General features: G+C 41.1%; 1 protein-coding gene across 1 annotated transcript in view; it reads left to right on the forward strand.

Moving 5' to 3' along the window:
* The window catches only part of PNPT1 (polyribonucleotide nucleotidyltransferase 1), a 36,352-nt gene extending 25,258 nt beyond the window's left edge, over positions 1-11,094 (forward strand). The window contains exons 22-28 of the mRNA XM_063123802.1: positions 1,497-1,580; positions 3,324-3,407; positions 4,152-4,258; positions 5,209-5,264; positions 6,783-6,861; positions 7,493-7,540; positions 10,286-11,094. Of these exons, the coding sequence (XP_062979872.1) occupies positions 1,497-1,580; positions 3,324-3,407; positions 4,152-4,258; positions 5,209-5,264; positions 6,783-6,861; positions 7,493-7,540; positions 10,286-10,441 (614 nt within the window). The 3' untranslated portion in view covers positions 10,442-11,094. The remainder of the gene's footprint in view (positions 1-1,496; positions 1,581-3,323; positions 3,408-4,151; positions 4,259-5,208; positions 5,265-6,782; positions 6,862-7,492; positions 7,541-10,285) is intronic.
* The last annotated feature ends 850 nt before the right edge of the window (positions 11,095-11,944 follow it).

Consider the following 11,944-nt stretch of genomic DNA (forward strand, 5'->3'; position numbering starts at 1 on the left):
TTCAAAGAGCTTCGATCTAAAAAATATGCAGTATTGATGGATATTGAACCAGATACTCTTAAACAGAAGAGTAAATGAGGAAGGATCTACAAATAACAATATCAAGACTTTGAGGCGGCTTATATTGGGTAAGGCCAAGATACATCTTGGAAATAACCTCAAATAGAAAAATCATGATGTGATATAGAGAACTTTTTCCTTCTTTTTAAGTTTGCTAATCACTTAAAGATTTTAGTTAATTGATCCTTTAAGCTGATTGACTGACTGAATATTTGAATATATTTTCATATTACCAAACATCATTATTATTATTATTATTATTATTATTATTATTATTATTATTTATTACATTTATATACCACTCCATAGCCAAAGCTCTCTGGGCGGTTTACAGAATTACTTTAATTTTGTCTCTCAATGAAATGTGAATTTATTATTAAATAAACAAAGTCTTCATTGTTAGAAGGAAAGCCCATCTTTAATATTTTCCTTTCATGTTTTCTTATTTCAGTAACACACACAAAGCAAAATAACTGAGAGTGATTTTAACTTAAAGCCCCACTAATTAATCACAGTAATGCTTTAGCTAATTGATCTAGCAATTAAAAGTGATTAAATATTGCAGACCTACTCCATATGGGGAAAACACCTTATGGATTCAGATTTGATCAATAGGCTTTGATCGTCAACCTAAATCTCAGCTGTGTTTCTTCTCCCAGTCAAACTGTTCTTTATGGCCAGTGAACTGTGCCACTCAGCATGCTTTCTATTTCTAAAGAAGAAAGCTGTTTCTCTCTCTCTCCTTTTTCTTTGGAAGGCATTTTTGCTAGCTCGTCTGTTTGTAGAAAATGCAGTCAGCATCTTAAGTAAATAGTTCTGTGCGGCCAGATGTGACTAATTCTAAGCAAAGAATTCATTGAAGTAAATTTTGATGGGGGTGGTGATCCTGTGTCTTCTGTACAGACCCATTAATTAGGTGATAGTGGGAAAACTGTGATTATTTAGAAGATGGTGGGGATAATTGTGGTTTTTAATTTTCTAAGAACCATCCCCAAAATGTGGTTATGTACACGATCAACATGATGGCAGCAAAAGCTTCAAACACAAAAGAGAATGGAATAAGTGTTCCTTATTGCCCAGTGGTTTATGCTCTTAGGAATGTAACATTCTCCACCTGGGGGGAGATGGGAGGCTTTTAAAAAGCCGTGGAAACCATCCATACGGATGGACACAAGATCTGGTATTCTGAATGTCTTAACGAAGCATAAGACTGGAAACAATTCTGCTTTTCGTTTAACAATACAGCTACCCAGAAGTGCCTGAAACCCTTGCTGCGGTGCAGCACTGCAAAAGGTTTGCTTGATTAATCATGTTAGAAGCTTACAAAAGAGAAAGGCAGCTCTCCCTGGAACCAGACAGGATTTTTTTAAAAAATGAAACAGTTAACGTATGTGTTCTGTATTTAAACGGGGATTGTTTTTTGTTTTTCCCCATAGTGGCAAAGAGGGAAATCTTGCAAATTATGAACAAGGCAATAGCAAAACCGAGAGCAAGCAGAAAAGAGAATGGACCACTTGTAGGTAATAATATACGTATCAAACCGGGAAATGGGTGGGTTGGAGATGTGGATGGGCATATTAGTCTATTATTAGTCTGTATTGGTTTCTCATTTATTCAGTCATAAGTCTTTCCTGTCCAATATCTGCATGAGTATGTGATTTAACAACAACAAAAACAACAATGAAAATTTCCATTTATATTTATGTAGAACCTCCCTAATATAAGTGTGTTTGTGCACAACTTGTTCTAGGGAAGAAATATCACAAAATCAGTGTAGATGATAAATGGTTGCCAGTTTTTTTAAAAAAAAAAATCAATTAGAAATATAGATTAAAACACAGAGCGGCCAAGAGAAAATTAAAAAGTCAGCCCGGTAGGCCAAAATACCTGTTTACAGAAAAGGGGCTTGTCCTGTCTGCAGAAAACCATCGAGGAGGAGACTGGAGGAATTTCCCTTCGTAGAGATCTCCAAAGGCTACATGCAGCACTGAGAAGGCCCATATTCTTATCAAACGCACATTAAGTGTTGATAGGACAGAGAGAAGGACCTCTCTGGAGGTTCTCAAGATTGTTTGGGAGAAGAAGGCCATCCAGGTAGCCTAGCCCCAAGCTGTTTAGGGCTTTATACGTTATAATCAGCACTTTGAATTGTGCCCAGAAATGGACTGGCAGTGGTGTAGCTGTTTAATCTAAAAGTCGCATTCTCCTTATATCTGGCCTTGTTGAACAGCCTGGATGCAGCATTCTGGACCAACTGAAGCTTCCAATCAGTCTTCAAAGGCAGCCCCACATAGAGCATGTTACAGTAATCTAAACGTGGTGCAACTCAAAGATGTGTCACCATGACTCAATCTGATGTGCTCGTGTCTTCTAGGTATCTAAATGAATACACCTTTTGGTTATATTGCAGTCTATTAATAACAGAACGAACAAATAAGGAAAGGAATGTGGGTGGAGAGGGGGCAGACTGAGAGGAAGAAGGGGGGAAAGGGCGAGAGACAGACACGCACCAACCAAAAATGTGGATCCCATGTTGTAACTTAAACCAATGGGTCTGGAGTCTAAAGTATTTAGGATAACATTAGTGGGTTCGAACTCTGCCTACTAAAAAGATCATAGTTCAGGTGTCAAAACAGCTGCCTGCCTGGTCACGGGTGGTAAAAATTGCCAGCAGGTAAAGGCAAGGAGGATTTTTTTTATAAACTGTAAGCAGATTTTGATGAGCGCCTTCTTTTTCAGACTGCTAATGGGTCACAGACACACAGTGTTTTGTGGACTTATTATTTCTGTGGACCTAAAAAGCTGCTTAAACTGATGGTGTCTTGTAGTGAAACACTCATTCTTCAAAGGAATGGCTTTGATCGTTCCACAAACAGAAGGCTCCTTCTGTTCACTTTTGATCCAACAGAAGAATTCATGGGTGGAAGGGGAGGAGGAAACTTTCATAGATGTCCCCCCTGCAACTTCCCCCCCCCCCAATGTTCTTGAGAGTCCCACGACCCTCTGGAACAGATTTTCAGGTGTCACAAGGGACTGCAGCAGGAAGGGGGGAATTGGCAAAAGTCATCTCTACCCTGCTTTCATGGGCAGGTGTATCCCGTGAGCAGAGCTCCGTTCACAGGATGCTCCTACCGACAAAAGTAATTCAGGATTCAAATTGGGTTTCTAAATACATGTTTATGTATTGGGCCGGGGGGGAAATCCCCCTCCCCACCAGTCTGAGTGCCACAACGTGCTTTTGACTTGAACCCTCTGCATTTCAGAAAGTGTTCAAGTGCCATTATCAAGAAGGGCAAGATTTGTTGGCCCTGGAGGTTATAATTTAAAGAAACTTCAAGCTGAAACTGGTGAGTCACCTTGCTTTCGATGCATACGTTCGCCACATCATGTTAGTTTCCGTAGCGTTTGGGCCAGTTCAAACATTTGTAAATTGCTCCCCCACGGAGCATCCCTTGAGATGCAGACTGTACACAGAAGAAGCAACGTCTGACCTATTTCTTATGGTCGTCAGTTGTTGGCACACGTGGTGGAAAGGAAGTGTACTGTAGTGCTGAGAGGGTCTGCCTCTTCTGTATAACTATAAAGGCACCCTTGTCTAGCAGACCTATCCCAAGGCACTTTCCAGATGAAAGCCTGTATTGCATTGTTGATAATGCATGCTGAAAGAAGTGAGAAACTAACAAAAGGTTTCCATGTTCTGGTTTGTCTCGGTGCGAATGAGGATGTAGGGAGCAGGCTGTAAAGGGCGGACTCCGTACTCACCCACACCCGGATTCTCCTCTCGTGTGAATTTTCCTTTCCCTGCTGGGAAAGCCTGGTTAAATTGGGAGGTCTGCATAGCATTTGCATGCTTAACCCTTAATCTTGGTGAACGGTGAGGCGGGGAATTCCTCCTATAAAGGAGGTGCAGCCTCCATAGTTTCCTACCAGACTGTTGATGATATGCAAGAGAATTGGATCATTAAGTTTGCACTACTTGTTTCTAACAGAAATGTTGCACTACTGTAAGTGGCTTAGCAATTATTATGTAAAAGCAGCAAATTTAGTTGTTTGAAATAATTGTTAATTCTATGTACGTTTTCATTCCAAAGGAGTAACTGTTAGCCAAATAGACGAAGAGACATTTTCCATATTTGCTCCAACACCAGCTGCTATGCATGAAGCACAAGAATTTATTACCGAAATCTGCAAAGATGATGTAAGGGCATGTTTTAATAACTTTACATTTCGTCCTGGTTCAAACATCACAACAACTCAAGGTTTATTTGCTGCCCAATTGCTCACTGCAGCTGGGCAGAGCAAAACTTCTTGTCCCTGGTTTGTTATTTGTGACTTCCAAACCTGGAATTGTGGGTTGTTTGGAGAAAGACAATCCAGAGTTGTAGCCCATGGTTGTTCTTTGGTTACAACTCTGGGTTGTCTCTCCCACAACAACCCACAATTTAGGTTTAGATGTCACAATCGAAAACTTGGTTATTTAGCTTAGTGGGGGTAAGCAGGAGCCAACACGTTTGCTCACTTCTGCACATTTGTGACTACCCATGGTTTAAACAGCCCATGGCTAGTCATGATGTTCAAACTGTGTGTTATATATTATGCATAATAACTGTATATACTTTTCGGGGTCAGAGATCCTTCTCTTATTAATGTACTACTTCCCCTGCATTAAGCCCTTTGGTTAGGGTGAGTATTTAAGTAAAATATAATAGCTGAAATTCAGTGTCCATATGCAGGAGAAATAGCTGTGCTAGGAGAGCTTCACTGCTTTTTTCCGTTGTGCAAGTGCCAGAAGATCACATTTGTCAACCTAAGATCTACAACTAGTTGCGCAAGTGAAACTTTAGTTGGAATCTCCCTTTCAGAACTTGGTTTTCCCTAGCACAACATCACTTGCAATAGAGGAATGGCACCGTTTGGATACAACTCTAAATGAGTGAAAGGGATTTTGGGTACCCATGAAGAACTTTAAATTTTTCTTTGAACAGTATGCCTAATCCCATGCCATATTACACATTTCTTTAAAATTTCTCTGTATTTCATATAGAGAAGTCTGAAAATCCCTTTGGTTTTCAGGATGAAAGGGTTTTTTTTTTATCATTACCAGTATATTTTGTTGCGAATCTTTGTTACTGTTTTTTTTTTCTACAGCAGGACTATCAATTGGAATTTGGAGCTATTTATACAGCAACAATAACTGAATTGAGGTAAATAAACTCATCTTCTGAAGCTGATCAGAATTTGGCAGTATGTGCTTACATCTGTATGTATATGTGTTCAGGCATAATACACACACAATCTCTAGAAATACCCTTTTCAACATTTTTGTATGTCAGCAAATAGTCCATTTCTTAGTTAAGTACATACTGACCTGGGTTGCATGACATGCCAGGCTCACTGTGGGTTGTTTAACCCACAGTGAGCCATGCTGTATGCAGCCACCATTATGAATCCGCAGCCCCCAATAGGGTTGCAGTGTGTCATCTGAACCTGGCCTCTGTCATTATTATTATTATTATTTATTTATTTATATAGCACCATCAATGTACATGGTGCTGTACAGAGTAAAACAGTAAATAGCAAGACCCTGCCGCATAGGCTTACAATCTAATAAAATCATAATAAAACAATAAGGAGGGGAAGATTGTAGTAGAGTTATACAAGTGTTGTTTAACCTTCAATTAATCCAGTGCAACCCCATCGTGAGTTGCATATTCATAATGGCAGCTGCACACAATTGACTAATAATAATAATAATTTATTTCTTACCCGACTCTCCACTTGGATCGAGGTGGGGAACAACAGCGGATATAAAACACATAAAAACTGATTAAAAACATAGTATACATGATTAAAACATCCTAAAAACATTCTAATGGGTTAAATGGCCCACGTGAACTTCACAATGTCGTGCAAATAGTCTTACTATATGCCTACAAAAATCACAAAGGCAAGTCTGAAGCTTATGTGTTTTATCATTTTGTTTAATGGAAGTGAATTTCAATATTCAGCTGAAGGGATTATTTAAAAAACATAGATGACAGTTTATAGGCTGTCATCTTAAATGGGATTAGAAGTGCAGTGAAGAAAGGATGTCTAAATATCCTGATGGAATTGGGCTGGATCCAGATATATGATGGATCAACTGCTGGTAGAAATGGACTTCCCCACCACCTCCTTCCCACAGCAGCCCTCCAGCCCCTGGAAAATACTGGAATCAGGAGACCCCAGCTGTCTGGGTGCGCTGTGGCAGGGGTAAGAGTGAAGGGGATCCCCAAAAATCAGACAGAGGGACCTTTCCACATAGTCTTCTATATCCCTCACCTCATGATTGACCTGATCCTGCATCCTAGTCAACTATGTGTTGTTGTTTTTAAAAAAAGAAAAAAATGTGTACTTGCATAACAGTTTAGGCAAAGCTACACGCAAACGAATTTGTATACGTGTCAGGAGTAAAGTGCAATTTGAGAACCTTGGCCTGATTCCTTAATTGTGGAGTAATGTTCCCTTATATTTTCTCCAGCCATTTGTGAGATTTCAGATCAAGATGAGTGACAAGAGATTGCAAAGTGTGATGTATGGTAGTCTAGGGACTTCCCTGTTCCCTGAGGTCAGAAAATAAGTAAAAACAAAGGGGTGAAACAGCCTGAAGAGGAGTATATTATGCAATGCAAGCCCTCCAGTCCTATTGAAATAATGCAGGTTTCACCCCTTTTTTTATGCAGAGATATTGGGGTGATGGTAAAATTGTATCCCAACATGACTCCTGTTCTACTGCACAACTCTCAGCTGGATCAAAGAAAGGTATGTCTTTTTCTTTCTACTCGTACAATAGTAGCTGAGGGCAGAATCCAACATTGCTGTTTGTGCAACAGTATTTTCACCTCCGTCTGCAGCTCCTATGAGCCCTGGAAATCTACTCCAGAGGGTACCCAAGCCTGCCAGACCAGATTTTGAGGGCACGCTACACAGAGAAGGTGTATTGTCTCCCCCCGCCCCCGCCCCCAGTTCCATTGATGGAAGAGTTCATCATTGGAAAGACATAATGGGATTCAACCCTTAAGTTACCTCTAGTTACTGCTGCTATTTCCACACCATGCCATAACTGGAGATGTAGCACTAAGCGGATGTACTTATACCTTTGGGTTAAGAAGACAGTATTTTGGATACACTTATTAGAACAGTCAGTTTAAGCACAATTAACCTAATTGATCAGATTTGCCTCTGCTGATTTGTGCTAAAGGATTTCACGTGAAAGCATTCTGAATGGTGCAATTGGGTGTTAATACCAAGGAAACAGGAAATGGAAAGTTTGGGAATGAATTCCTAAGACGAGTGAGCTTTGCGGCAAATGCTTGTTTTATGTTTTTCAGTTTTGCCCCAAACATTCTTAAGATGAAAAAGCAAACGTAATGCTGTGAATATTCTGTTCTAGATTAAGCACCCTAGTGCTCTTGGATTAGAAGTTGACCAAGAAATCCAGGTAACTTTTTGAACTTTTATAACACATGCAAATACTCTAGATCAGCGGTCCCCAACCTTTTTGGCACCAGGGACCAGCTTCGTGGAAGACAATTTTTCCACGGGGGAGGGGGGGGTTGAGGGGATTGCCACGACACAGGCTCTGAACACTAGGCCTGGCTGCTGCTACTCCCTGCTCAAGCCAAGCACCACCGCTTAAAGTTCACAAGTTTTGTTTCAAAATAAAACTTTTAAAAACCTTTTTGAAACCTTTCATCCAATTCTTCCACCCATTCACATACACGCTTTCCTTTCTCTCACACAATCACTCTTGAGCTTTCTTTATTGTCAGTATTGTTTAATATACATCTACTATCTGCCCACCACACTCCAAAGACACCACTCTCTACTCTGAACCTCAAATTCTCCAGACCCAAGTACTCTAAACCCCAAGAGCTAACACACAGAGAGCCCTAAGAGTACCCAAAAGTCTCTCCCAATCCCCTCAGCCATTCCCTTATATATCATTCCTCCCCCTCCCCAGACATTCTAACTCCACCCACTCAGGCCAACATTCTAAAAACCACAGACTTACAAACTTTAGACATACATTTGGGAACTGACTTGTGGGGTGTAACGCCACAGGGATGGTCTTGGGAAGCCCCCCACACACACACTCCAGCGTCCTGGCTTTGCTTTGGCTGGGTGGGCGCCCAGCCGAAGCGAAGCCAGGACACTGGGGCAGGCGGCTTCAGAACGGTGCGCCCGGAAGTCGCTCTCCCAGAGCGGCTTCTGGCCAGGCACGCCATTCCGAAGCCGCCCCACCCCACCCCAGCGTCCTGGCTTCGCTTCATTTGGGCAGGCGAGATGGCGCCCCGCACCTAGGTACGCTGGGGGTGGGTGGGTGAAAGCAGCTTACCTGCGCGGCCCGGTTCCTAACAGGCCACGGACCGGTACTGGTCTGGGGGTTGGGGACCCCTGCTCTAGATGGTTTAAAAACGGGATTAATGTGTATTACATAAACTCTGACACACTAGACATGGTTCAGAAACTGCTGCTTTTTGCCCAGCTAACATTTCATTAGACATGTGTTGGAACAGTGCTGCGGCATACGGTTCCTGGTGTTCATATGCTGTCCTTGTGGTGCACATGTGGAAGCAAGATGGGATTGTATGAGATAAGAATTTAAGCCTATTCAGCTGTGCACAAAACCACTCACTGGTTTGCCAGGAGCAAGTTCCCCAATGCTCTTTGGCAAGCAAAACATGGAGCAACAGGGAGATCATCTCACTCATTTAGACAGTGGCTTGGAAAAGGTAAGAAGCAGCAGAAATCTCTTACAAGCAGGAGGCTAAACTCTTGTTTCTTTTCTTCTACGTACCCCTAGTGCAAATGAGAGAAGATCCCACCACTCTTCACTGGGTGGTGTAGAGGGGAGGCATTTAAAGTATGGGTTACACTCCTCTCCAAACCATTTTAAACATGCCACAGGGCTCAAGAGGAAGGGACCATAACTAAAAGTTGGCTAGTAAACCAAATTGTGGAACTACATGCCTTTGTGCAGTTTTCTTTTCCATTTCTGATCCCTCTCTAGCTTGACTTATCGTTCTATCTTTCACCTTGGGACGTGTTCTCCCTGTCTGTTTCCAGACTGTACTGCTTCATACTGTAGGCGGGTCCCCAGATGACCAAATGCTATTCCATATAAAGTAAAATCCCTGCATGTAGAAAAATAGCTTGTTGCTGGGCCAGAACTGTTCCTTGTGACATTTAGTTGTCTATGCGCAGGGAAATTGTTTTGTACGTAGGAGCATTCGTTCATGTGAAACCCCCACTTGCACTATGATTTAGGTCCAGTCCAGGCACTGATTTAGCACTTCAGTGAGCCCTAGGCCCGAAGTCGAGAGAGAGGTGAAATAAAGTGTTCAACAGGCATCTTTTCTTCTCTCCTGCAATCCCACTGGTCTGCATATTTGCATCACAAAGTCAACACCTTTTTGGAGCAGTGAAATTAAGAGAATGAAATTAAGCACCATTTGTTGTTGTTATTATTATTATTATTATTATTATTATTATTATTTATTTATTTATATAGCACCATCAATGTACATGGTGCTGTACAGATTATACACAGTAAATAGCAAGACCCTGCCGCATAGGCTTACAATCTAATAAATTTGGAGTAAACAATAAGGAGGGAAAAAGAATGCAAATGCAATTTGCTTTGATGCATCCTCAAAGGGCTGCCTGCACAAGGGGCTTTTGCATTTCTGTGACTGCTCGATATGTCAGTGGGTAATTCTCATACGGATGCGTAACGTATCTCTTCATAGAAAAAAGGGGGAAGCCTTTGCATCAGTGGAGCTTTCAGTCATGGCTCAGACATCCTGTTCCTGTCTTCATTTTAAAGCAAATAAGTTTAAATTTAAAGTTAATTTTAAAATATACAACATTTAAAAATTACTTCCTTAGAAGCATAGAATAGTAGAGTTGGAAGGGGCCTACAAGGCCATCGAGTCCAACCCCCTGCTCAATGCACGAATCCCCACCCTAAAGCATACCTGACAGATGGTTGTCCAGCTGCCTCTTGAATACCATCTTGTTATCTCTTACATTGAAACCTCAAAAGCCTTCCCACCAGCTGAGATCGATCTCATCATCATCCACTTGTAAGTGGTTTTTCCGCAAAACTGTGCTCAAAGTGGCTCACAACAGAACAAATGACTGCGATAAATATAATTACAATCTCATTTCTTCCTCTTAACAGGTGAAATATTTTGGGCGCGATCCAACTGATGGTAGAATGAGACTATCGCGGAAAGTGCTTCAATCCCCAGCCACATCGGTTGTTAAAACCCTAACTGACAAAAACAATATAGTAATTGGAGGTGCAGTTCCAGAGTCTGCTAGTTCACCATCATAGCAACTTTCGAAAGCATAGAAAGCATTCTGGACTTACCAGAACTGTGACTCTTTGAAAGCGACTGAATAATTGTTGCGAAATGGCAGATTCTTAATCATGCAGATTTGTATACCACCCACACATGTTTTAAATTTTGTATAAATATTATTGGACACTTGTTAACTTTCAGTTATGTTTTTGCCCCCATGGGGTTTTTCCTTTGAAAAACATAAGCCCATTGCAGCCCCTTTATAAATCATGTAAAACTTGAGATTGACATTTCCAAGCAACAGGAGTGTTAGTCCTCAGACCATATACAAAGGAACGATACCTAATTAGCCTTACCTCTTTTGCTAAAGAGGTGTGTTAAAGATACCTAGATACACATGTGCTTTCAGTTTTCTTCTATGTGCTGATGTGCTTGCAAGAACGCTGTTGTTGTTTTTTAAAAAAACAGTTCATTCTCTTGCATGATGGTTTTACAAACTTGACAACAGGAAATGGCCTCCAAAATGTATATGAGACTCTACAGTAGGCTTAGTTTGAAGCCCTTTTAGTAGAGTTTTATGTGCATCTTTTCTCTTAGAAACTAATAGGGCTGGGGGAGAGGAATCTGATATTTATAACATTGAGAGAACTGTGCTACATGACTTGCAAATAAAAGTTTGAACAAATATGTATTTGTCAACTGATTTGAAGGGGGAGGGGGGTCAAACAAAACTGGAGAACATCCAAAATGCTCAATGAAAAAAAGAAACAAAGCCTCAGAATGTTGGAAAAGCATGGAGTTTCATTCCAAGGAGTAGCCCTACACATTTTGGCTGTGAATAATAGATGTGGGCCTTGTTCAGAGGTCAGTATTAATAAAAGTGCCTGCAGAGATCTCTGATAAAGATGAATCCTGCAAGTGATCACCACTACATATTTTTCAGCACCCTGAAACTTGATTTGATTTGAATCAATCTAGACTGATGGAGATTTAGGGTAGTTGGAGGAATCACAGAGTAAAGATTTTATGATCTAAAAACTGAGCTTTTCAGGGGGTTGCATTCCATAAATAAAAGGCACTGTGGCCTTTCTGTCTCTTCGTCATGTTGAATGTGTGGTGTTCTCACACTCTGAAACCTTTAATATGGTTGAAGGATGGAAGAGCCTTCTCCAAGAGCTCCCTTGTCTGGCTGCTCTGCACAAGGAAAGGTACCCCAAGGGAATCAAGCCCTTGAACTGTCATCTGAAAGGCAAAGGTTGGTAGGTAGGAATGAGCAGTGGAGTGTGAGTGACCAGGAAAGAGAGGCCTGTGGGCTGCCAACTTGTGTTCTGTGAAAACAGTAGTTAGGTACAACCCCTACCACTAAATGAAATTAAAGCCAAGCTTAGAATTCTGAGAAACATCCTAGGAGCCTGGAACCATTGCTCTAAATCTCTTCGGTTATTACTAAAAGTAGAAATAGTGTGAACGTGCAGATGTGTGCCATCGCATATGAAAAAATTAATATGCACAACTCTTCCTTTCTTATGATAAAA

Source organism: Elgaria multicarinata, chromosome 4, assembly GCF_023053635.1.
Source record: "Elgaria multicarinata webbii isolate HBS135686 ecotype San Diego chromosome 4, rElgMul1.1.pri, whole genome shotgun sequence".
NCBI classification, from domain to species: domain Eukaryota; kingdom Metazoa; phylum Chordata; class Lepidosauria; order Squamata; family Anguidae; genus Elgaria; species Elgaria multicarinata.